Source organism: Trichoderma camerunense (genome assembly GCF_050948025.1).
Source record: "Trichoderma camerunense strain CBS 138272 chromosome Unknown V8C40scaffold_10, whole genome shotgun sequence".
Taxonomy (NCBI): Eukaryota; Fungi; Ascomycota; class Sordariomycetes; order Hypocreales; family Hypocreaceae; genus Trichoderma; species Trichoderma camerunense.
Genome location: NW_028145360.1, coordinates 173,072 through 197,278, shown reverse-complemented (window position 1 = coordinate 197,278; position 24,207 = coordinate 173,072). Strand labels below are relative to the sequence as shown.

The following is a 24,207-nucleotide window of genomic DNA, read 5'->3' as shown; positions in this document are numbered from 1 at the left end:
CTAGAGACAGTTTTGAGTCTCCGTCTCTAAATCTCGCCTTCATTACTGTCGCATTCACCGCTTATCGCTCGGAGATTCACCTTCGGTGCAATTCACGGTCTTCACCACACATTATTTCTCTCTGTCGGCTTTCCCCCGCCGTCTATCAATTCATGCAAAGAACCAGAGCAGAATCCAGCAGCCAACATGAAGGTGAGCGGAATACATACATAACCGGCTGAACTCCGACGTGAGACAATCCCCGGCTGACGAGACATCCCCACTACGCAGTACCTCCCAGTCCAAGAGTTCGAGGCCGTAACCGGCGCTCTCAATTTCAACACGCCCGACTGCAATGTCACAGGCGGGTGCGATCTTTACACAACTAAGTCTACCGGATCCGATAAGAAACTATACAAGAATATCGACAAAGATCTCAGTTCCCAACATGCTGCGCTGCTCAAGTTGGGCGCCAGCCTGTCACCACCTGACAGAGAGCACATGCTCGCAACATCGCGCAGCATGCAGCTATTCTCACACTCAAGCGCATTTGGCCCGCTATCCGAACTTTCTAGTCGACGGACGTTTGCTTACCTGATTGCGACGCTCAATGCGAGTCACCCTCACTACGACTTCTCCCACGTCCTGCGGCCAGGCGACTTCAAGCGTGAGAGGAACCTGAAGCGTGTCATGGCCAACCTGGACTCCATCTTGCAAAACACACGACCTGGGTTCGATTTAGGCTCCTCGTATGACTCCTCCGCTGGCAGCGACGTCAACGCCCAGTGGGGGCCTCAGTGCTGGTCGTTGATCAACAAAGAGATGCGCTTGAACGAGTGCACCATCTTTAGCTACCACCCAGAAGTCGACCCCTTTGAGGAAGACGAAAGCGCCATTTGGGCGGTGCACTACTTCTTTTTCAATAGGGCGCTCAAGAGAGTTGCCTATCTCTATGTCCGCGTCGTCCCTGTCATCTCATCACAGAGCCCGACATTGAGACCCGTAAAGGGTGGTGTCCACAAGCGACACACGGCGGTCGAGTCAGACGGCGCAAAGAAGCGCACAAAGTATTGGCTAGGCGATCAGGACGCTGAGCTAGTACCGCCGTACGAGGACGACGAAGAGCCGTTGGACGATGGCTTGTACTGGAACCGTGGCGAGGATGGCGATATTGTGCAGTTTTCAGACGACGACTTTGCTGAAGACGAGCCCGCTGACGAGGACGAAGACGAAGATGACGACTACGATATGACGAGTCCCAGGCGGGAGAGACTTATGAGCGAAGATGTTGCAGGACAGATGGAGATTTAAGGCAATGCCCTGTCAACCACACTGTCTCCAATCCTATCAAAGGAAAAGCCATGTCTCTTCAACACGACATGCACCACTCTAGCATGACAAGAATGACCTCCACGTCCGCCTCTATACTCCAATCTGCATGAAACGACTCAACCCATCTCATATCCACTCCCAGCTTTGCAACTCTTGGAAACGGAGAGCTACATTTGCCGATACTCTTCTCGAGCCTCCTTTGCCCTCTCCATCTACCGACACATTACTCCTGCTTGCTATTTATCTAATTTGGTTTGGATCGACTGAAGGGGGCCTCTCTCACCCCCCGCTATGCTTTTATGCTTTATCATTGCTATGATTATGATTTTGTGTCCTTTAGCGTGGCGCAAGGTTTTGGTTTCTGGTCGGTGAGAGCGACTGGGAACAACGTCGCCCGGAGTTTACCATTTGTCTTTGTTTTTGCTTGGCTTTGTTATTTCCCTTATTCGCCTCATTTACTTATTTTCTTTCATTGTGTTGTGTTATTTTTGGATTAATTGGTGGCTGCCTCCGTGAGAAGGGTGGCTATTTATCTTTGTTGCTACGTCGTTTTATTTTTCGTTTTTAAGCCTGGATCTATTGATATCCTCGCGGAAATGATGTTTTGCTTTATTTCTTTTTATTCCTTTTATTCATCTCTTTCCTTTCTTTCTTGTTTTTATTGTATGGAATCACGCGGTACACGTATATATATAACGCAGTAATGCTCCGATCCGCCTCGCTGGCAAGAGGCATCGATGGCTATTCTATTTCTGAAACTCGGCCGGCTATGCAATTTAGTTTTCAAGTATTTAATGTTCATTATATGTTCAAAACATCTAGTTCACACTGTTTGTGCTACTATGTGTCCCTCGAGTCGTATATCAAACCATTACGGCAACTGCAAGTAAATCAAACAAGTTGAGCAGGCTCGAGTCCTCATGGGGGATCTTGGAAAACACACAAGCAAAGGTCAGGAAAAGCGAGACCGCGGAATGAATACGTACATATATATATTCAGTAAGGTAATATGAGCACCTAGCCAACTCGTAAAACGCCTATTCAGCCAGCACCCGAACTTTATTATATAGATATAGTAGCAGTTGTTAGAAAAATGTAGATATAGTAGCAGTTACTAGAGAAATATAGACATAGTAGGGAAATGTAGATATAGCAGCTACTCCTGTTGTAGGCGTACGGTTCAACTCGTGGGTGTTCGAAATCTTCCCGGTCTCGGGTTTTCTGTCCTCGGCTTGACACACCAACACACACATCCAATTTCTTCACCGGATACACAATACAGTCATGTAGCACGAGCTATCCATTCATCTAAATAATGCGGCTAACGAAGAAATGCCTGCAAAGAATAAGAAGCGAGAAAGATAGAAAAATAAAAAGACTAACGAAACCAGCCTTCGAGTCCGCCCAGCATTTTTTCTTTTCCGCCCCCATGGCAATGCCCCCCATTTAGTAATTATCAGTCCCTATATCTCGACTGCTCTTTACGCAGAATCTCTCCAGTCCGTATGATTAATCTCGGGGTATCAGTAATCGTAGATGTAATAAAATGAATAATGTGTGATGTAAAGAGCACGCTGCCATCAAATGCTCTACCCAATCCCCGTCGACTGGACCATTTATCAATACTTCTTGTAAGCACGGATAAATATCGTTGAGTAGGAAATATATCAAATGCAAGAGGAATATCAGATGCAAAATGCAAAATGTAAAACGCGGGGCCAGGCAATGCCATCAAACAGCGTATTTGAAAAAGAAAGGAGGTGAAACAAGAATGTAAGCTCATACTATGAAAGTACGGCGAAATCGGCTCCTAAACAACGGATGCCTTTCTCCTTCGCCCAAACATTCTGGCGAATCCACTGGGCTCGTCTTGCGGGACTGAAGTTTGAGTGGGAACAATCTCCGGCGGGGGTTCTGAATCGCGCAGAAATCTCGCCAAGTCCGCAGTCTGTCCATAAGAGACAGGCTCCCGTGTCTCATATCTCTTCATGGGGGCTCTGTTGATATTGTTCATGCTCACAGGAGGAGGAGGTTTGACGTTGGTCGGCCCATACGCATCGTAGCCTGCTGGCATTTGGATCGGAGTGTGCTTGCTTCGACCATTCATCGAACGCGATTCGCCACCAAATCCCAAGGCACTGGCTCGACTGCTGGGTGCCCGACCTTCGTTGAAAGTATTTACTTCCTTGGAGCCACTGCGAGTAAACCGGCCAATAAGACCGGGTGTGCTGGTCTTCTTCTTTGGCATCTTCATGGGTGGAGATGGGGGCTCCGGCGGAGGATCATAGTTGAGCAGGAATTCTGCGAGGCTCTCTTCCTTCTTGGGGGGAGGCCTGGGGGCTATGTCAAAATCATCATCCTCTTCTTCGTCGCTGAAGTCGATTGCGTATGGGTCGCGAACGCGGCGAGTTTTTCTCACAGGCATAGGCATACCCATGTCGTCGTCGTCTTCTTCACCAAACATTTTATTCGCCTTTGGCATGCCCCTGTTCTTGAGAAGCGCGGAGCTGGAGTTGACGGAGGACTGTATCGATGGCATCGAATTATCCGTCACGCTTGTAGATGCCTGGCTATGACGCATGTCGGGAAGAACCGCATCAACGGCCCGGCCGCCCACAGCGCCTGACATCATGTCCACATCCATTGTGTTGCGGAAAGGTGCCACATGCCGAGGAATGTGATTCTGGCTACCTGGAATGGGTGGCCCTTGTCGTATAAAGTCGATCAGATCCGAGTTATCGTTTCTGCTGCTAGCAGCAGCCTCTCGAGGCTGGTAGCGATTTCGAATGCTACTGCGACTGTTCACAGTAGAAGTAGATTGCTTGGGCTCTGGGATGCTTGCAGTCGGGCTGGCAGGAACGCGAATATTGCGCAGAGCAGCTGGGCCTCTGTCACCCGCTGGGCCTGTAGACTTAATAAAGTCGGCAAAGTCTGCAAGTGACTCGCCAGGTGCGCGAGCATCACGAGCCTGAGCTCCGCCCATTCGGCCAGACATAGCAGCGGTTCCTGCAGGGGCACGAGGAATTGGTCCAGAAAGCTTAGGTTTATGCTCAGGAGCCCGAGGACTGGAGGGCTGTACTCTTGGGATGGATGGCGATGTACTCGAGACAACCGGTGAAGACCGCATTAAATCCTCGCTCTTACGAGTGACCTTGGTAACAACCGGGCTGTCATGAGGTGTTTTGACCTAGAGCGGAGTAAGTCAGCAAACTCTATCAATGCTTACATAAAAAGAGAGGCGGGAACATACGTCAATGTCACGCATATTCTCCGGAGTCAATGTGTATGTGATGGTTTGGTTGCTTTGGATGAGCTCCTCGAAGTTGCGCGCCATGCTTTCGGCGCGGTTTGATGAGTCGTCTGAAGTGGTTCTGACCGCCCTGAATCGGCTGGTAGTACTCGAAGAGGCAGACGAGCCAGATGTGTGGATCTGACGAGGAGGAGCGATGGAATGCAGCGCTGCTTCCTCCCTCTCCTCCGGCACTGGTAGGTCGACCGCGGACAGCGGAATCTGCCGATTGGGATGCGCTCCGGCTCTGTGAGGAACATCTGAAAACTGCGCATCGGTAGCGCTTTTGGTGGCTTTCAACGAGAACGATCTTTGGCGAGCGTGCTCGCTTGGGGAAGTAGAGCCAACGTTTGTTTGCAGGCCGTGTGGGAGACGATCCAGTTGCTCTCGCGTCCGAGACGCCGTTACGGGCTTGACAATAGGGTTCACTTGGTCGGTGTCTTCCTCGGACTCGGAGATGGTGGCAGCGTTTGGAATTGGTGGCCTCATCCTCTCGACCGGAGATCTAGCCGCTGATAGAGGCACTCCCGTCCGCGAGCTGGTGTCGATTGCCTTGGCTTTTCGCAGCTCGTCGGCGCCTCCCGAGCGTGACAGAGGGCTTGTGCCAGAAACGGTGCTTGCGCGCGGCCGCTCCGTTGATTCCAGTGACGGTGGCCGAGTAGTGGCGGGACTACGGGGCGGGACGTCAATGAGGCGCGCAGAGTGAACACTGGAAGACCGGCTTAGATGGATGGGTCTATCCGAGGCGGATCGAGAAGAAGTGCTAGAGACTGACACTCTGGACGATGTCAGTATCTCGGCCTTTTCATAAACAATCTCGTCGAATTCATCCGATCCACTTTCGTCTGAGTCGCGGTTCTTCTTGAGAGAGCCCTCCTTGTCTTCGGGTGTCGATTTGTGCTCCTTCGATACAGGGGCGTCTTGTTCTGCCTCGGCCGATTTCGAGCTTGGTCGTGCCGTTGCATAAAAGACCGACCTTCGAGAAGTTGGCAGCGAGGTAGATCTCCTGTGAAGTCCAAGCAGGGTGGCGTAGTGCCCTGACTCCGTGGCTAGAGAATCACCTATCAAGGAAGCTGTCCCGGCGAATGACTTGACGCGGCGTGCGTCAACATCAACCTTTTCTTCCTCCTCCTCATCCTCGTCGTCACTGTGGTGGGCCAAACCCGGCACCTCGATTTCAGCAACGTCATTGTCCCCCATAGGTAGCGGGATGTTCATGGGGTGGACTTCCTCTGCAACGGCGTTTTCGGTTTCGGAGCGATCTTGCGCCTCGTCAGAGCCATTGTCATTCTCAATCGCAGGGCTCTTCTTATCCTGAACCACAGCGGCTGGACTATCTGCCTTCATGTGGCTAATGGAGAGAGACCGGGCGGTTGCGAATTCGCCTGGCGGTGCACGCATCCTCTTTTTCCATCCTCGCCATAGGCGACCCAGAGTTCGATCAAGCGCAACTCGTTCCATGTCGACATCCTCCACTACAATTCTTTCAGAAACAGCAGCAGGGCTGCGCGTTCCATCTTTGAGCTCCTTCTCAATCTTGGAGCGTATTCTTTGGCTGGCTGCTTGTCCAGCAACAGTAAGTGTGAGCTCACCCATGTATTCCAAGACTGAAGTCAGGAAGATGGCCACGGCGGGCGAGATAATGTCAGAAGTTTTCTCATTCTCGCCAATCTCGAGGTTTTCTTGCGTCATGTACTTGTCTTCGTCTTCCTCCTCTAAATCTCCCAGAGATGAGTAGACCATACACCTCAACCTGGCCCGCTTCCAAGCCAATTCAACGTCCCAATCCCGCGTATTCGGGCTTTGAGGGTCGGCATACTCTTCTTCTTCAGAGCCTCCAAGATACTCTCTAAGCTCCTCGTCGGCATTGCTTATAGTTTCTTTAGCTAGCTTGGGCTTGAGCACGTCGGAGACAGCCGGTCGCAAAGCGGAAAGTGAGGTAGATCTGGCAACTTGTAGAAAGTTTAATAGCAGTTGGTCGAGGAAACTGTTGACTAGCTGTAGGGCGGCAGGGGATATCTGAGCGGGTTCTCCAGACGGCTCGACACCGTTTTGGTCGTACCAGGTAGCTTCGTGGCCATCGTGATCGTTGGTGACAATTTGGGAAGCTGCAGTCGAAGCAATGAAGGCGGCCTCTGGCGATACAGAGAGCGGAGGTGCGAAGAAAGTATGGCTTGCGATCGAAGGTCTGTCGCTAGAGATACTCTGTGATCGCACTTGGCGCGGCGAACTGACGCTGCTCGTCGGGCGCGACTCGACGGCGGAGCCCGTCATGGCTGAAGCTGGATGTCTATCGAATGTGTCGTAAGGAATAGAATAGGGGGTTCCCTTGATATTTGGCCCCTCCTTCTTTTCCCTTCCTGTCTATCGCTTTTGACAGAAGTGATGACTTGTGTGATACCAAATCAAGTGGAAGAAGAAGAGAATCCCGAGTCCTCGTGTCGGATTCTGCAGCTCGTCGGCAGTTAATGCGAACAGGCGACAGGCAGAGCAGCGTAGTGCGACTACCTAGCTATTCGTGGAAATGGGGCCGCAAAAAGAAAAAAAGGTAATCAATGCTCTAGATAAAGGGCCCCTGTCGTTAATTAGTTCATGAATCGGGACACAATCGAACGACTGAAATGGCGACAGGCCCGCAAGCACATGGCTTTCTGGGGACCGGGATGATGAGACACAGGAGGATAAAATGCTGGCTAAAAGTGAGTCCAGCCTGTGATGGGAAAAGACACGACGTGGAACAAGAACAGCCTGGTGCCACAATGGAGCAGGTCAGACTGATGTTGGCACTAGCAATCAGATTCGCGCGATGACACTGAATGCACAGGGCAATGTCTAATGATGGAAAGACATCAAAATGAGGTTGCTGGGAACAAGAAGAAGATCAAATGCAACTGTGACGGGCGAGGTCGAGAAGGTGAAGCAAAAGAGGGAGGACGTGCATCAAAGGGGGGGAGGCGAAGAGAATAAAGCCGGCACCGCTTGGTACGGGTACTTTTCTTAGTGCAGCAAGAAGTGCCAGAGCTTGAGGTATAGCTCACGATGGACAGCAATCTATTGATGTGTTTTTCTTCCATACCTGTAAGAGAGTGAGGATGTGCGCTGGCGAGTCAATGCAGACAAAGCACGGCTCGTGACATGCCCGCTGCTACAGGTGGTTGAAAATGTAAAACAAAGCACGCGTCGTGATACGAAAGAGACGTCGAGATGCAGATATGGATGGGGCTTACGGTACTGCAGCGGACGGGGGTTTCTTCCGGCTGTTTTTTCTTTAAATGAAGACTGGACCCCTTTCGCTAGAGTTTAATGCTGCTGCTAGTACCTGGATGGCAGTTGTTAGTTGCACCAGACGTTGAAAGAGCAGCTGGATTAGAGAGAGAGAGAGAAAGAATGAGCCGAACAGGGCTCGTCTAAAATAAGCCTTGAAAAGGATCTACATGGCATCAAGTGCTCTCTTGCATGAATGTATAATTGGGATTTCGGATTGCTCACCCAGTCAAAATGCTCCTTGCACGACGAGATTGACGCAGTGCCTTCCATTCAGTCGCTGATCAAACGCTACCTGACTTGTAAGCTGATGTTCTAGTGTCTGTCTGTCTGTCTATCCGTCTGTCTGCGCCTCCCCCAACCCGTTTCCCCTTCCCTCCTCCATCCCACCTCTTCACACTGTCCTTTTCTTCTTTCTCTGTTATTAACAATTCCCCGCCTCATCGGATCTTTTTTCTTTCTTCATTTGCCCTTTCGGCCCTGACCCTCAACGGCCGACTCGCTCGTCCGTTTCCAATCCCAATCCTCCAAAGTCCCGCCTCCACTCCGCCCCAGGCCATGGCGAGACGGGCCCTGGCTTGCCTGAACTTGGCTGGCCAGGATGCCTGAAGGGGTCTAGCACTGGAGCGCCTAGCGTGTTCTTTGGGGCCCTTAGCCGTGTTCCCACAGCCGCTAGAAGGAGCCTGCCAGCACTTCGAACCCGCAAGCTTTCAGGGGTCGCATCAACGGTGCCGCTCAAATTAATATCGGGACGAGATTTGGAGCCTCGATGCTGGGATGCCTCATTTCTTGGGATCCGGAGGCTATCAAAGGCGACAACGTGTTTCTCAGTCCATCTGCTGCCTCGTCTGGTGCAACAATGCTGACGAGTCCCGTCCTTTCGACAGACTGTACACACTGTGTTGGCTGATCACAGCATATAGACTCCATACATACTACTGCAGAGCACATACAATCTCGACTATGACTCCCTCACATCGTGCCTCCACACCATCTGCATCCGCATTCCTCCTCGGAGTTTGGATAGGTCAGCCTGGTCGTATCGCCAAGGTGCCCATCGGTTAGTCCAACACTGCCTAAAGCGGCAGTCCTGATATCAACGGGCCAACGCTTACTGGCGCTATCGAGAGCTGTCGTGATGGAATCGAGCTGCGGAGTTCATCCGAACAGAGAGAAAACTTTTCTTTTTCCTGGACGGCACGGCTATCGACAGTTTGCAGCTCAGCTCGCTCGCCATCGATGCACCTGACTCGGACACAGTCTGTCTGCTTTGCTAGTTTCTGAAAGCAGGGCGAAACGACACGAGACAAACTCCGTTGTTTGGCCTGCTAGCCTCACGGACTAGTTGTATATGTGCGGCGCATTGCTCCACGCACCAGGGATCATGGCACGACGACATCTGTGTGTATAGAGTCTGATGCTGACAGTTGTCTCAAGGTGATTTCGTTTTGCTACAGTTTTCGAAAACGTGCACGTTATTTGCGGTATTGCGGCCATACGAGTCACCCAAGACCTCTTGCTCCTGGGAAGCATCGCAACACGACCCAGACAGTATCCTCTCAGGATGGCTCACACTGGCGCGAACCTTTCCGGCGCCCCTTCGCACCGACCCGTTAAGCTCCCAGCTTTGTCTTCGCAGCGCCATGGCAAGCTAATCTCAGCTCCCACCCAGCCACTATGACGAAGTGAATCCCCAGCCAACAGCACTAACAGCCTCACTGCGCTGCCAAAACGAGATCCTTTCGGACGACACTCCTGGATCCTTTGGCAGACAACCCATCTAGTACCACTGAGTACCGAACATCAAACGCATACATGTCTTTACGATATTGTAAACTGCTGCTGCCTTTCATACACGTGGGCTATGTGCAAGGCACGGTGCATGGTTTGCTACGGAGCATCCGTCCCTTGATTAATTGCCCCCCCTCACCCATGAACGACGAAGCATTGGCCATCCGTCCCCCGCTCACTACAGATGGCCCCCAAGAGCATCCCCCCAAATCCCGAGCCGGCATGGCCGCCAGCCCCGGGCCTTGTGGCGTATCTGGCCTGTCCTGAAGCTGGGCCAATCAAGAAACGACTACAAGGCAATGGTTAGAAGGCGAAACACGCCGGAGTCGGTTAAAGCCTTGGGGATTTTCCAGGGTTGTTTCGTTTCGACTTTGACGGCGACCTGGCTTTGCGCTAGGAGTCTTTGCTGTCGACATTCCAGCTAGCCTTCTATTCTGATCTGGTGATAACTACTAGTACATACTAGCAGACTTACTCCGCAGTCCGTGCCAAATACTCTACCGCAGGTGGAAGAAGGGCATTCTCAGCCACTGGCAGAGTTTAAACTTGGATTGGCCAGGCTTCATCCATCGCTTATCGTGGCAGCTTAGCCTGCCCCCGTAGTAGCATTATAGCCCTGCATTCAGCGGAGCATTCGTACATTTAGGTCTTGTGCATGTCTCGGAGCATATGAATTTCTCGTCGGTCGAAAGACGCTGAGGCGTTTTGTATACAGGAGCCAGCATCTGCCCAGTGCTCGATGCTGCCTATAGTAGAAAGTGCAGCAGCAGTGATAATATGCAGTAGTATCGAGCGTTACACTATGGGTTTCCACCTGCCTGAAGAGTTGATGCTGACTGCATAGATCACCTTAGCTAACGCATACAAGCACCGCGATACACTCTCTGCAACCGTATCAGGGCTCTGCTCTGTCCACCAATAGGACAATCTTTTTAACAAAAACTGCCCTGTTAGATGCTCGACAAGGCATTATTCCGGGGCTGCCGTGCTTGTGCGACTACGAAGTGTATGGGCATGTTAGCCAACCAGCAAGGAAGGACAGCGGCAGTTGAACAAGATGCCCCGGCATTTCCAAGGGACAAAGTAGATGTAACGGACGGATTTCTGCATTTGAATAGACATGAATTGATAAATTAAGTAACCTAATAGTACTCACCGCTCAACAGTTTGCTCGGAGAGAGATATCCATCGATACGGTTCTCGGGGCATTACTGAGAGAATCACCCGGTCAGTCAGCCTTGTATATTCCATGAAAGGATTAAATCCCCATCCTCTGTGCCTCCCTCCCCAAAGAAGAAGTTATGAGATCGACAGAGCCAGGGCTCCGCGTCGGCATCCTTTTGTAGCATCAGCGTCCTTCACGCAGCAACAAGGTGAGGTTGCGTGGCACAAAAAAGTCGCTTCCCGTCGAAAATTCCACGCAAACTTGAATGTCAGCTCGGCGAAGCCCGACGTCCGCACTTTGCTGGAGACGGAAGGCTCTATTGTGCGACTTGATGGATATCCCGATCCCTGCTTGAGATAATGTTCCGAGAGGATTGCTTGCTACAGATATGTGGCAACTTGTATGGGTATGTAGTTGTAAGCTGTGTACATGTACGTGCGAGTAAACTTGATGGTTTGCCAAAGGCGCAATCCGGTGTGTGTGGCTTCAGTCACCGGCGTTTGTCCAGCCAGGATGACAATGTAAGTTTGCATCTTTGAGTCTACAGAAACTAGCCTTGGATCTCCGTGTGCTACTATTTGGGTGGTTTACGGCATACAGAAATTAAGGGAATAATTACTTGCTGCCTTGCTTAACCGGAGCAGGAGTCTCGTGGTGGCAACTCTTTGACTTACTTTAATCCGTCTTGCGGTATTGCTCATATAATTCAGAATAGATGTAAACAAATCGTAATCAAGGTCTAATACAAAGTACTTTTGGAACTGTATTGGATTGTAAAATTACTAGTCGACATTTGGTTTGCTGCCACGAGTGTGTAGATCGTACATACATATATCTTCGCGGCGTGACAGAGGCGTCACAAGATTAATAACGACATATAAAAGCTGCAATGTATTGAGAGCAACAAGTTTAACAGACATAATAATCACCGAGTAGATAAATGTGCAATAAAATCTATGGCGATATCACAAACAGGGAACCAATTACTTTAATTTCGTGCAGAGGAACCAAGCAGGAAACAGTATTGACCTGCTTCGATGCTCTATTTTATAGGGAGTAGCAAGTATTAAATGCCAGGTTCTTCAAATATTTGCTACTATAGACACATTTTCTTAGGTAGTATCTGCTAGTAGCTGAACCATAGCTCCATGCTCATTCCATGCCTCTATATCCGCTCTAACGAGACATGTTCTCCTTCACCCTGGAAGTCAACCGCTGAGAAGACGTTTTGGTCGGAGACGACGTCTTTGCCGGCGACGATGCTCTCTGCTTTTCCGAAGATTCATTTTTTGGCCTCGAAGACGAGATGTTCTCGCGAAGAACCATTCGTGCCATTCCCTCTTCGCCTGTTTCCTAACGTGACGAAGATTGGGCGGAAGCGGTCTTCTCGAGCCACTCTGTGACCATTGCATCATCGTCTTTATCCGAATTATCCTCCAGAGCCAGGACGCCAGCGGCTCCAGACATAGCTGCAAGCCTAACAATAGCCCACTGCACGTCAAGTGCTTCCTTCAGCTTAACAGCATCCTCATTGTCAGCCACGATGTCGAAGGTCTGACCAGTTTCGAGCGCATGAAAGGAGTCCCTTTGAACGTCTGCAACAATACCAATACCGCCACCGTGCTGAAGCGTGACTGTCTGGAGCATTTCACTGATTGCCGTTTCGTAGGGAGGCTTCACCAGCTCGTGGGGGTTGATACCATTCCTCGGCATCCAATAAAATTGTATCTGGACCCGAGTTGATCGTCCATCACCCTGAGGGATAAGTCCCAGGCACTTCAGGCTAAACAAACACTGAGACCACCACGTATGCAACGTTGGATGAAGGCATATCATATTCCAACTTTTGTCAAGAGAGCTCAGAGATCCCTTCTTTATGATGCGTGCAATCTGCTCGCCGGGGTTTCCCAACAAGCCCTGTACAACATTGTTTTTCATGTAGGCATCGATGTTTGTGTGGTTTGCCGTAACGGCGTACGGTATGACATGACATGCTTGAGGACTTGCGGCTTTCGTTAGAATACAAGCCTTTTGATCTCTGAGACAACACTAAATAATAGATTAGTAAATGTGTACGATAGGCTGATTGATGGATTAGTAGGTGGCTATACCTTCTCACGCTCTCGTGTATTGCGATATGAACTTTTAGCGCTGTTTGCTGAACCCTCGGACGTTCCTTTGCTTCTGGCTCGCTTGGTGCCAGCAGTAGGGGCAGGGAGCTTTCCTTGGACCACTATACCATTGTAAGAGTCATTCATCAAATGCAACAGAAATGATCACGTACTCAGAGACAACATTTCCATAATATCCGGAGGATTTAAGACTTTTTCGATGGATAAGATTTGACCGCGTAGGCCTTGTAGAGCGTTGAGTGGCATCAGGAGCAATGTTGATACTTGAATGTAAGATAAGTGAAAGGCCTTAGGCCTGTCTTCGTCTTCACTTTTGCATTGTTCCCAGAAAGTTCGGATATCTTCGATTATGTCCAGCCTCGTAGTCAGCTCTTCTATAGGAATAAGAGAGCTAGGAGTGATGAAGCTTGGCTGCGCAACTAGAAACTTCCGCAATTGCATTTTCTGATTAACCGTACCCCGTCCAAGGAAAACTGCAGTGTCAGCCAAGATGGCTGCATCCGAGAGGCTATCCATCGTCGAAATTGACAGATTGAGAATCGAGATGAGTGCGGGAGAAAAGAAGGCCAAGATGAGAGATGCAAAGAAGGGAGAGGGGGTAAATAAGAGCAACAAACGGCAGTGAATCAGAGTTGAGTGGAAAGTGAAAACGCATGTGGGGGGCCAGCCTACAAACGCTCCTCACGCCACTGCTGCTATCCGCTTAGAAGATTCAACATTCGTGGTATTATACTCGAGGTGGAAAATAAATTTAATTCAATTGGCAAACTGTATACACCATTTACGAAAACACCCTTCCCGACATTTATATAGAAGATATGGTCTTCATGCTTCGTGTAGGTAGGCTCCGTGTTTGTCCTTGAATTCTCCCCGAAATGTGTACATTTACTATAAAATAGGGACGCCTAGTATTCAGCACCCCTATTTTACCATCTACTATCTACGTGTCGTAAATGATAGCGAATACTAGAAAAACGTAGCTATAGTAGCAGATGCTAGAGAAATCTAAGTATCTTAAGGAAACTTTATTTCTTAAAAGGTCAGAGAAGTCATTATCTTTACTAGTATCTCTAGAGCAATACAAGTCTTAGCCGTAATAAATTCCTAAAACTTCTTTTATAAATTACCCCTGTTTCTAGAGCATTTGCTTCCAATGGATGACTAGCACTATTCTTATTGCTAGAATCACTATAAGTTGGTGAAGATATGTGCTCCCATCAGCAGTAGCACCAACGACCGTAAATCCGCCCTCAATTCTACAAAATCCACGCTCACGATCCTCTTCCGCTGTCCTACAGTGAAGCTCTCCCAGAACGCGATTCTCGCCATGCCCGCCGTCACATCACACTTCAGAATCATAGAGGTGGAATCCAAGCGAGCATTATATACCAACCACAACGCGAGACACTACCTACACGTCACATGAGCACCATATTTTCCTATATAACCGACGACACTTTCGCCAGAGCAATACTCATACAGCAACTCTGTTCTTTTACAACTATTCCTTCTCGGCTTTCTATTTCTTGACAACACTCGCTGGCATGCGAGATGAGAATGTCATGACTTCTATAGAGCAGATTGCACTTAGCTCTACCAAATATAGGGACACAGCAGCAGCAACAGAACAGGTGAATTCAGGGGCGAACAATAGCAGATTCAAGAAAATCGAGTCAATTTGGTGATCAATTGATCAAAGCTAAAGACTATTCATAGGAATTCCGTCAAATCATAACACGGTTAGGGTATCTTTCCACGATCCATCGTCACTTTCCTCCCCATAACCATCAGCTCTGCAAGCCTTAGTAGTTGGCCTCGCCTTGCTTCTGGATGTCGTGCTCGGCACCACGCTGTTGTGTCTTGCCCTTATCGTGCAACTCCTCGTAGTGTGCCTGGCCTGAACGGTCTCCGGTGAGACCAGCGACGGCACTGCCGACTGTTCCCTGGACACGATCACCCATTCCGTGGCCGTAATCGTGAATCTGGCCCTTGGCTTCCTGCTGCTGGCCCTCGAGGTTCTGTTGACGACCTGACGACTTCAGAGACTGTAATGACAAAACATGTTAGCATAAGAAGATATCACGGAAATTTTGAGGGAAGCATACCTCATTGCCAACAAGACCACCAAGTGTCTCCTTAGCGGCACCAACGGTCTGGTTCCATGAACCCTCGGTTCGGTTGGGGTCATCCTTGGCAAAGGCACCTGTGCTGCCGATGGTGCCTCCGGGGATCTTGACTGCTGCTTGTGAAGCGTCGTACTCAGCCTGAGCCTTGTCCTGACGAAGCTCGCCCTTGGCCTGATCGCCTGAGTTGCCCATCAAGCTGCCGACGGCATTCTGGACGGCACCAGTGGCGGAGTCGACGTAGGACTGGAGAGTGGAGGGCTTGTTGTTGGAGTTGTCAGACATGATTGCGGTTGTTGTGTGGATGAATGTAGTGTATAAGTGTGTGCTTTGTAGTAGGTTGTTGAGATTGAAGATTGTAAATGTTTGTTTGTTGTGGTTGTGATGAGTGTTGAAGTAGATGCAAGAAGGAAAGCCAAGACAGCCTGGCCCTTATATAACATTCACCCTCCCGCGCAAATCATCCCAATCAAGGGAAACCGCAATCATGATGCCGATGACGATGCATGCAACCGCCATCCACGATCCACGCGTGGCAGCTTCCAACTGTTCCAAAATCCACAATTGATGTCATCAAAAGCCAGTTGCGTTTGATCTTGTGAAAGCTTCTTGGTAGGTGCTCCAAGCTGTGGCGCAGCTGACGTCATGGATTCATCATTGACTGCCACCAACTAAGACTCGCCATTGTACGTAAACTGGAAACTGGACCCTCAAAGAAACTGGATAGAGGGGCAGATGCATGTGATAGATAGATGCCTTGATAACTGCCAGTTGTTCTTTGAGTGGCAATCGCGATACAGCTTTGATAGGACAAGATACCTGTACCCAGATCGTGCTGAGGATATTGTCGGGATAATGCCGGCGCTGCAGTTTGGCTGACGCGCTGCCACATTGGCTGCAGTGAATAGAGCCCCATTGCCAGTTTGGGACACATGACTGGCATCGGTTGGATGGCTGCTGTAAGAGGGGCAGAAGAGCAATCATACTCGTATGCTGGTAGATTTGGCCACTACCAGAAGTAGCATCTCAAAAGCCCCTATCAAGCACCAGTTCCAAGCTTCTCATCGTTGAAAGCATATTATCCAAGTACCAAGCAGTAGACCCAATAGCATTCATGATAAGCATTCATGATAAGCAAGGCAATCCAATCTGTTCATTTGGGGAATTGTCATTATTTCGTACTCGTAAATCAGGTATCTTATACTACAATATGCTATTACAGCGGCTTGGCTGACGCAAACCCGGCGCCTTTTGGCCAAATCCCTTGGGTTCCGCTTATACCCAGAACCAGTTGATAACTTCCCCAACCCAAAACACCAGCTTGTGTCATGCTCAATCTTGGGACACTTTAGTGCTGGCTCCACTGGATCGTGTTCAGGTCGATGCCCTCTTGCACAAGCTCCCACAGCGGGCTGAGCTCACGCAGGAATGTGACACGCTCCCTAACCGCCTTCAGCACGTAGTCAATCTCTTCCTCTGTGGTAAAGCGGCCAATGCCGAACCGGATACTGCTGTGCGCATTCTCGTCGCTGTTTCCAAGCGCACGAAGCACGTAGCTAGGCTCAAGCGAGGCCGAAGTACATGCGCTACCCGAAGACAGCGCAATGTCCTTCAGGGCCATCAATAGGGATTCACCCTCGACGTATGCAAATGAAACGTTGACGCAGCCGGGGTAGAAGGACTTCGAATCGCCATTCTGGTTGGTGTGCTCCATAGCAAGTAGTCCACCCAAGAGTCGATCTGATAGGAACTTAATCCTCTTGGAGTCGTACTATACAGCGATGCTCGGTTAGTTATGCCGTAATAGGACACGCAAATGATATGAAACCAAGACAACGTGGAAAAGGGAAACCGCAAAAATCAGACAGGTTGCTACACTCAACACGAAGGGCCCTGTCACAGGCCATTCAGAAAGCCATGCATGTATAAGCTAATCATCACATGGATGCGGAAGGGAATTTGATGAGGTGGTTGTAGAGAAAGGAGAAACAATAAAAAAAAGAGGGGGAAAGGTGCCAACATACCTCCATCTCTTCCTTGGCAACGCGGCATGCCTCACCAAAGCCAGCAACCAAAGGCGGCGCCAAGGTACCGCTTCGTAGGCCTCGCTCTTGTCCACCACCAGTGATGAGGGGGTCGAGCCGAACCCTCGGGCGTCTTCGGACATAGCATGCGCCAATGCCCTTGGGGCCGTAAATCTTATGTGATGAAATGGACATGAGGTCAATGTTCATGGTATTGACATCAATGGGGATCTTGCCGACAGCCTGTGCAGCGTCGGTGTGGAAGAAGATCTTCTTCTCACGGCAGAGCTTGCCAATCTGTTCGATCGGCTGGATGACTCCGATCTCGTTGTTCACAGTCATGATACTGACCAGGGCCGTCTCAGGCCGGATGGCAGCCTCAAGATCCTCCATCTTGATCAGGCCGTTGCTCTGGACAGGCAGGTAGGTAACCTCGAACCCTTCATCCTGCAGATGTCTGCAGCTGTCCAGCACACACTTGTGCTCGGTCTGAGTGGTGATGATGTGCTTCTTCTTGCCAGATCGGCCGAAGAATCGCGCAACACCCTTGATGCTCATGTTGTTACTCTCCGTAGCACCGCTTGTGAAGATAATCTCCTTGGGGTCGGCGCCAATCAGATTCGCCACATGCTCTCGGGCTTCCTCCACGGCCTTTTCACTCTCCCAGCCGTAAGCGTGCGTCCTTGAGTGGGGGTTGCCGAACTCGCCGACGTAAAACGGCAGCATGGCATCAAGGACACGGGGGTCAACAGGCGTGGTAGCCTGCATGTCGAGGTAGATGGGTCGCTGGCCCTCCTCCATGACGGCTGCGGTCTTGAGAACCTCTGCAATTGCGCATTAGCCTCTGTGGTGTTCATTCCTGCATATCGCAACAAGAGGTAACCGAGGACGACATACCGGCCATCGGGCTGACCTTCATGTTAGGCGAGGTCATGTCCACCGACTGAGGAATGTCCGCAAAGTCCTTCTTGTCCAGCTTGATGGCTGTTTCGACCCGCGCATTGTCTCTCTTGGACTCGGTCACATAGCCTCGCCTCCCGCTCCTCCTCGTAGCCGCCACCAGGGCAGCTCTGTGAATTCCTCGCAACGGCGCCGTAGCGACGGCCGTGCTGGAGCCAAGGCGGCTTGCCGACCTCAGCGCTGACGATGCAATACTAGCCATGGCTGTTGTGCGGATGGATAGTTTACATGAGGACAGAAACTTCCAGCCAGGTGAGAAGGTTGGAGTTGTTAAGAGGTAGTTTTTTTCAGACCAACGTGAATTTTGTAGTATTTGTCAATGGGGTCCGGCTCGGTAGCTAGCTCGGTGATACGGTGCGGGTAATTGGCTGAAAAATGCGTGGAATAGTCGGCTGAATCCCGGAAAGCCAGCTCTCCGGCGCATTCAATTGTTTTTTGGACGTGAAAGGCCGAGATAGGCCGGTGTCTTTAGCGTGCGGCATAGCAGCAATAGGTAGTGGCGGCCTTTGTGTGATTCAGCAGAGAGAATGACCCCGTTGGCGGCAAAAATGGTCTCGGATATCGAGGCCAACGACGTCATGTCACAAGCTGGTGCTCAGTTCAGCACCTTAATAAACTGTGCGTGGGCTTCCTTTTGCACTGAAATCACTGTAGCTTTTGAATGTATGTATTACAAGTAGGCTCTGGTGATTATACTGATGCATCAATATTATGCCCATCAGGCCTTGGCCTGGGAGAGGTGATAAGAAGCTGGGGTGATGCATTTGATTCCATTAGCGCTAGGGAATCTGCTGCATGTCAGTCCGAGACGTCAAGCTGCAACGAGTAAACTGCCAATGCTAAGCTGACATGGCTTGGGTACAGATACAAAGCAATATGGTAAGCAGCCCCATCTTGGGGAAATCAAATTCAGTCAATAGCCGTCATCATCATATTACGGAGCATGGAGCATTTGCTGCCACTAGGTAGGTAAGTATAATAGCTTGGCTTCTGCCCCAGCCCAGGCAAATTCCGGCGGCTTCCACAGCGCTGCGGAGGCCCGGAGTTGGACTATGCGCCACATTGGACGCTACAAGCTCGCACAGCCACTTAAAGTTCGTCACCAGTCCCAGAGGTAGGATTTAACCTCCAACCCAGCTGGCGAGGGCTTCTGTCCGTCTCCCGGATCGCCGGTGCTTTGCGCGCGCAACTTGCTCTTTATCACCACCAGAATTTCCGCTTCCTTTGCTGCTCCCGTACACAGTTTCGACCACGAGCGCGTCGCCATGAGTTTCAAAGGCTTCCAGAAGAGCCTTGTTAGGGTAAATGCTCTCTCTTTGATTCCCCTTGCCCCTCACCCAAAGCGGCAGCAACACAAAGCCGCCCCTCCGAACGGTCGAGAAGGAAAAATAAGAGACGTCATGATCGAGACTGCGATGTACCCCAAACAGCTAACCCGTGCTCGCAATCTAGGCGCCGCAACAATTCAAGTCAAAATTCAACATTGGCGAGCACACCAAAGACGCCGTATACATCGACGCCGAGCGACGCTTCCAGGAGCTGGAAAAGGAGACAAAGAAGCTCCACGATGAGTCCAAGAAATACTTCGAGGCCATCAATGGCATGCTCAACCACCAGATTGAATTTAGTAAAGCAATGACAGAGGTCTACAAGCCCATCTCTGGTCGCGTGTCCGACCCCGACTCCATAAAGCCTGAAGGGAACCCTGAGGGTATTGCTGCCTGTGAGGAATATGAGGCTGTTGTGCAAGAGCTACAGGAGACGCTGGCTCCAGAGCTGGAGACTATAGAGTCTAGAGTTATCCGGCCGGCCAACGAACTGCTGGATGTGATCAAAGTCATTCGAAAAACTGCTGTGAAGCGAGACCACAAGCAGCTCGACTACGATCGGCATCGTACCACTCTCAAGAAGCTCCAAGATAAGAAGGATCGCTCGGCCAAGGACGAAAAGGCCATGTGGAAGGCTGAAGGTGACTGTGAGCAGGCAACGCAGGATTTTGAATACTACAACAATCTCTTGAAAGACGAGCTGCCCAAGCTATTCCAGCTGGAGCAGGAGTTCATCAAGCCGCTCTTCCAGTCCTTCTACTACATGCAGCTCAACATTTTCTACACATTACACGAGCGGATGCAGCGGTGCGATATCGGATACTTTGATCTGACTAGGGACATTGAAGAGGCCTTCAACGAGAAGCGAGGTGATATCCAGGAGCAAGCTGAAGCGCTCAGTATCGTACGATTCAAGACTACTGGACAGCGACGGCCGCCTCCTAAAGTCGGTGGTCGCCCTACGATCGAGGCTGCTAAGCCTCAGGGATTGCTCACCGCAGGTACTGCGACACCAGAGAAGATGAGCCCCAAGTTTGGTGGCTTCCCAGCAGAAGACGCAGGTGAAGCCGCTGCACCGCCACCATATAGCCCTTCTACGAAGCCCGGCCTTTCAACGCTTGTTGCTGGCAAGGCGAAGCCTCCGCCGCCCCCCAAGCCCAAGCCGACCCGTCTAAGCGGTGCGCCGCCGCCTGAGACAGTGACGGCCCTATACGACTTCGCGGCACAGGCAGAGGGTGACCTGAGTTTCCGAGCGGGTGATGTCATTGAGATCATTCAAAGAACATCGAACGAAAATGAATGGTGGCAAGGCAAGGTGAACGGAAAGCAAGGACAGTTCCCAGGTATGCTTTGTTTTCTTTTGCCATTGCTGCAATCCCCTCTTTGCACCTTTAGATGCTAACCCGTGCTCTAGGAAATTATGTCAAATTGAACTAGAGGCAATACGCCCTGTGGAGAGTAGCAACAAAGAGGGAGAATGCGTGGATGCGAGGAGAATCTGGGAGAAGGAGAGAGAGACGGGGGAAGTAGAAGGAGTTTGACCCATGGTTTTTCTTTTTCCTTTTTTTTTGTTTCCTCAACTTTATTAGAGCATGCCAGGGAATCAACAGGTTAGCCTATATATGTGTATAGTGTACTTTGATAATCAGGATTAAAGCGGAAGACAAAGGCGTCGAGTCCCAACCATAACGACCTATCTCTATGTGACCAATTTTGTGAGATTTGATTCAAATATGCTGCTTGGCATTGGTCGGTCATTCGTATGATATTGATATCAGTGGATCACTCAATATGAGGCGACAACACACGTGTTGAGGTTACACAAAGCCGTCGTATAACCTCATTTGTGAGATGCACGCGCGGCACGGCGCCTCCAATGGCACGTTGACAATTGTACAAAGGGAGAGAGACTGACTGTGTTTCAGCTGAAGTCTAGCATCGATGACGAGACAAGATTACGATTGTAGCAAGAGATAATATTATAGTAGATACATAATAATATATAGGTAGCAAGTGGTAGGCTGTCTTGGCGCGTACAAATATGTATATAAGAAATCAGCCGCGTTTCGGGCAATGTGAGGCATTCGTGCATATGCCCATATGTAGTATTTCCCATTTGACGGCTTTTGGATCCCATTGCATTTGAGCCGCGAGAAGCCGTTTATTAGTCTGACATATGAAAAATCAACAAAGCGACTGGTCATGTCGTATATGTGATGGTGAGATGGCGATGAATTTGTTGCGTGTGATGTATCTGTAATTGTGCCCGACATCATTCGCTTAAGATGCAACTCAAGCCGCGTTTGTCCTAGTATCGCGCAAGGTAAATTGGCATACTGGGCAGAAAGCCCAAAAAGATATGGAAAGTAATTTGTTCCAAATTGATCCTCTCGCCATGCAATTAAGCCGTGCATAACTTGTAAAGTGCCCGCCCAGTCGAGTTCAGCCTCGGTAAGGCATACTTCGCCCGTAAAACGTAATAGATAGACATACACCCAAGCACACGAAAAAAAGAGGACTTGAGCGAATTAATCCTCCATTAATGCAACTAAAATTGTCGCAGGAGAACTTTTGCCTGTGAAACCTCCATTGTTGGGTTTCAAAGAGGCTCTTCGCAGTCGAGCTGGGCGAATTGGCGGTATGACCCCAAATGGCGGGTTTGTTTCGAGTACTTCCTGAGTACATACCAACCCACGCCACTTCTACCTGCGTAATGATAGATCACTTCAGGCCATTGATCCCCAAATCATCCACAATGGATACTGGCCGTATTTGTCGGTATAAAAACTCCCTCAAGACGGGGCTTCTTCCGGGCTTTGAATGCTGTGAATCCATTGAGAGATGCCTTCGGTGTCGAGGTGGAGGCCCGGGCTATCTGCCGGGATTCCCCTGTGAAGTCGAGACCTAGGATCTTCGAGGAATGAGGAGCCACCATTTCCTCATTCATCGTTGTGCTTGAGCCCAACGGGGCATTTCCGACTTTGCTCAGCTGGTAGCTCATCGAAACTGGCGGTGTCGAGCTTCCAACCCAATGACACTGTTTTGGGAAATGCAGTCCGGGGTCAAAGGACACGAGAATGATGGAGCGTGGCTCATCAGGGCGAGTCAAAGACTTGGGAGAATAAACCAAAACACGTTCATCCATTGCCCAGTCGACTTCGTCAAAGTGCGGCTGGGGGTTGAGGAGCTCATCGCAATAGTGATCCAGGGACTGGTTAGGCTGTTCACTCCCTGGCTCTCCCTCGTCTTCCGGCCATAGTCTGACATATTGATCTTCCGAGTCATTAGCAACCTCCGCCAGTTCGGTGGGCGATGATGGCATATGGCCTGATTCTGAGGTTGGGCACGGCTCCTGTGGTCGTCTTCTGACCCGCAACCGGAGTCGTTTGGCTATCGGACTGGCTGCTGTTGAGGTACTCACAATGTCGACAAAGGCTTGGCAGCTTGGGTTGTAGGAACGAACCGGAGTATTGCGGAAGTCGAATGTCGAAGAGGAAAAACCAGTATCACCGCGGTGGACACTGTTTTCTGGGGCTGATTCATAATGAGCCATGCTGTCCAAGTTATCGGGGCATTCATCTTCAGAATCTTCAGGGCGGTCATCGGGATGGCCGTCTGTACTCTCGGGTATAGAAGGCCAAAATAGCTGCTTTCTGTAGCATGTGCGTCGGCTCCACGAAGAGAGCCACTCTTTTCTAGTTTCAAAAATAGAGATTTGGCCTGATTTCTCGTCTTGCGCAATCTGAAGGTGGTTCCAGCGGTCATCGATGGGTCCGTCTGTCGCACCTCGCCGCCACAGAGCTGACCTTGGTAATATTTGAATCTCGCCAGGGTCACGCAGAAGGAGCCGAAAGGCGTAATAAAAGGAATCTATCGGGTGTCCCGGCGAGTCCCACTCATACTCTTCGACTTCAGCCAACTCTTGGCTAGAAACTCCGTACAAATAGTTGCCAAAGATTTCAAAGCAGATGGTCGACCCCATTTCGGCACCAGCCAAATCCCAGAGAATGGTTCTGCGAGGAAACCATTCCAAGTCTTTCAGAGAGAAGCCTTCGATCACCCATCGGCGCTGCCCCTGGGCTGGATAAGACTTTGTGCCGTAATATAGATATTGGCAGTTGTTGCGGACAAAAATATTGGCAGTCGAAAGCAGAGGGCGGGCATCGAGAAGCTTTCCCTTTTCAAGGCTGTATATAATCAACCAGCGGGCAGTGGTAGGAGACTTTCTCTGCTCGTATAAGCATGAAACTATGCCATCTGCATGATACAGTGGCCTGAATTGGTAGGGTCGAGTTTCTTCAAAATGAGGTATATCACAGTCTTTTATGAGATTAGGGACATCGATGCTTACTTCTTCGACAGAAGGGCCCTCGAGAGTCAGGATTCGCAGGCGGTGCTCGTAGACAGGTGAGAGTTGCTTCGTAGTGTAACACAAAGCGCCGTTTGTGTACGTGAACTGAACAGCTTCGCTGGAGACTTCCAGCACGTGAAACGGTCTTGCCATCTGGAGAGACTCGCGTCGCTTGATGAGCCTCCTCAGCGCTTTGTCATATTTTCCAGTTTCACGCTCTTGCCTGTAGCCTGACGAAAACTTGATGCTCTTTTGAAGCACGACATGTTAGCATCCCTGGTGAGTACGAGTAGATTCCAAGTTGCGGTGACAAACGAACCTCCAGGACCTTTCGACATATGACAGGATCATACATGATGGGTTCGAACTGGGGGCTGCTGATGGCCAGGTGGAATAAATCATCAGGTTCAAGATTAACGGCAATGAGCCGAAGAATCTCAGAAGGTACCTGGGAAAGGCTCATGGCTGC

General features: G+C 50.2%; 7 protein-coding genes across 7 annotated transcripts; 2 read left to right on the top strand and 5 right to left on the bottom strand.

Annotated features, from left to right (window-relative positions):
* The first annotated feature begins 83 nt into the window (after positions 1-83).
* Positions 84-1,450, top strand: V8C40DRAFT_23367 (RNA polymerase III-inhibiting protein MAF1). The gene is made up of 2 exons (XM_083213421.1): positions 84-192; positions 271-1,450. Exons 1-2 carry the CDS (start codon positions 187-189, stop codon positions 1,288-1,290), a joined length of 1,026 nt encoding a protein of 341 aa, XP_083072442.1. The 5' UTR covers positions 84-186; the 3' UTR covers positions 1,291-1,450.
* Positions 1,451-2,842: 1,392 nt separating this feature from the next.
* V8C40DRAFT_23359 (uncharacterized protein) lies at positions 2,843-7,269 on the bottom strand. Its single transcript, XM_083213406.1, has 2 exons — positions 4,562-7,269; positions 2,843-4,498 (listed from the first exon to the last, which is right to left on the bottom strand). Exons 1-2 carry the CDS (start codon positions 6,872-6,874, stop codon positions 3,122-3,124), a joined length of 3,690 nt encoding a protein of 1,229 aa, XP_083072441.1. The 5' UTR covers positions 6,875-7,269; the 3' UTR covers positions 2,843-3,121.
* Positions 7,270-11,967: 4,698 nt separating this feature from the next.
* Positions 11,968-13,499, bottom strand: V8C40DRAFT_279715 (HNH endonuclease signature motif containing protein). Its single transcript, XM_083221279.1, has 3 exons — positions 13,105-13,499; positions 12,932-13,053; positions 11,968-12,869 (listed from the first exon to the last, which is right to left on the bottom strand). Exons 1-3 carry the CDS (start codon positions 13,466-13,468, stop codon positions 12,174-12,176), a joined length of 1,182 nt encoding a protein of 393 aa, XP_083072440.1. The 5' UTR covers positions 13,469-13,499; the 3' UTR covers positions 11,968-12,173.
* Positions 13,500-14,754: 1,255 nt separating this feature from the next.
* V8C40DRAFT_266333 (uncharacterized protein) lies at positions 14,755-15,360 on the bottom strand (the record flags this gene model as incomplete). The annotated part of the gene is made up of 2 exons (XM_083219751.1): positions 14,755-14,997; positions 15,058-15,360. 2 exons carry the CDS (start codon positions 15,358-15,360, stop codon positions 14,755-14,757), a joined length of 546 nt encoding a protein of 181 aa, XP_083072439.1.
* An 854-nt stretch (positions 15,361-16,214) lies between these two features.
* On the bottom strand, positions 16,215-18,488 carry V8C40DRAFT_246274 (cysteine desulfurase). The gene is made up of 3 exons (XM_083216084.1): positions 17,997-18,488; positions 17,100-17,923; positions 16,215-16,846 (listed from the first exon to the last, which is right to left on the bottom strand). Exons 1-3 carry the CDS (start codon positions 18,259-18,261, stop codon positions 16,424-16,426), a joined length of 1,512 nt encoding a protein of 503 aa, XP_083072438.1. The 5' UTR covers positions 18,262-18,488; the 3' UTR covers positions 16,215-16,423.
* Positions 18,489-19,106: 618 nt separating this feature from the next.
* Positions 19,107-20,911, top strand: V8C40DRAFT_23291 (amphiphysin). The gene is made up of 3 exons (XM_083213238.1): positions 19,107-19,360; positions 19,512-20,730; positions 20,802-20,911. Exons 1-3 carry the CDS (start codon positions 19,325-19,327, stop codon positions 20,822-20,824), a joined length of 1,278 nt encoding a protein of 425 aa, XP_083072437.1. The 5' UTR covers positions 19,107-19,324; the 3' UTR covers positions 20,825-20,911.
* Positions 20,912-22,133: 1,222 nt separating this feature from the next.
* V8C40DRAFT_266330 (uncharacterized protein) lies at positions 22,134-24,201 on the bottom strand (the record flags this gene model as incomplete). The annotated part of the gene is made up of 2 exons (XM_083219750.1): positions 22,134-23,987; positions 24,058-24,201. 2 exons carry the CDS (start codon positions 24,199-24,201, stop codon positions 22,134-22,136), a joined length of 1,998 nt encoding a protein of 665 aa, XP_083072436.1.
* Between the last annotated feature and the right edge of the window lie 6 nt (positions 24,202-24,207).

What these genes read in the sequence shown, in the direction of transcription:
- V8C40DRAFT_23359 (XM_083213406.1), bottom strand. Translation starts at nt 6,874, where the DNA reads ATGACGGGCTCCGCCGTCGAGTCGCGCCCGACGAGCAGCGTCAGTTCG. An exon ending in AGAATATGCGTGACATTGAC is followed by an intron (nt 4,499 to 4,561) that starts GTATGTTCCCGC and finishes ACTCCGCTCTAG; the next exon opens with GTCAAAACACCTCATGACAG.
- V8C40DRAFT_279715 (XM_083221279.1), bottom strand. Translation starts at nt 13,468, where the DNA reads ATGGATAGCCTCTCGGATGCAGCCATCTTGGCTGACACTGCAGTTTTC. An exon ending in TATGGAAATGTTGTCTCTGA is followed by an intron (nt 13,054 to 13,104) that starts GTACGTGATCAT and finishes ACAATGGTATAG; the next exon opens with TGGTCCAAGGAAAGCTCCCT. An exon ending in ATACACGAGAGCGTGAGAAG is followed by an intron (nt 12,870 to 12,931) that starts GTATAGCCACCT and finishes TCTATTATTTAG; the next exon opens with TGTTGTCTCAGAGATCAAAA.
- V8C40DRAFT_246274 (XM_083216084.1), bottom strand. Translation starts at nt 18,261, where the DNA reads ATGGCTAGTATTGCATCGTCAGCGCTGAGGTCGGCAAGCCGCCTTGGC. An exon ending in GAAGGTCAGCCCGATGGCCG is followed by an intron (nt 17,924 to 17,996) that starts GTATGTCGTCCT and finishes GCGCAATTGCAG; the next exon opens with AGGTTCTCAAGACCGCAGCC. An exon ending in TTGCCAAGGAAGAGATGGAG is followed by an intron (nt 16,847 to 17,099) that starts GTATGTTGGCAC and finishes ATCGCTGTATAG; the next exon opens with TACGACTCCAAGAGGATTAA.
- V8C40DRAFT_23291 (XM_083213238.1), top strand. Translation starts at nt 19,325, where the DNA reads ATGAGTTTCAAAGGCTTCCAGAAGAGCCTTGTTAGG. An exon ending in TCCAGAAGAGCCTTGTTAGG is followed by an intron (nt 19,361 to 19,511) that starts GTAAATGCTCTC and finishes CTCGCAATCTAG; the next exon opens with GCGCCGCAACAATTCAAGTC. An exon ending in AAAGCAAGGACAGTTCCCAG is followed by an intron (nt 20,731 to 20,801) that starts GTATGCTTTGTT and finishes CCCGTGCTCTAG; the next exon opens with GAAATTATGTCAAATTGAAC.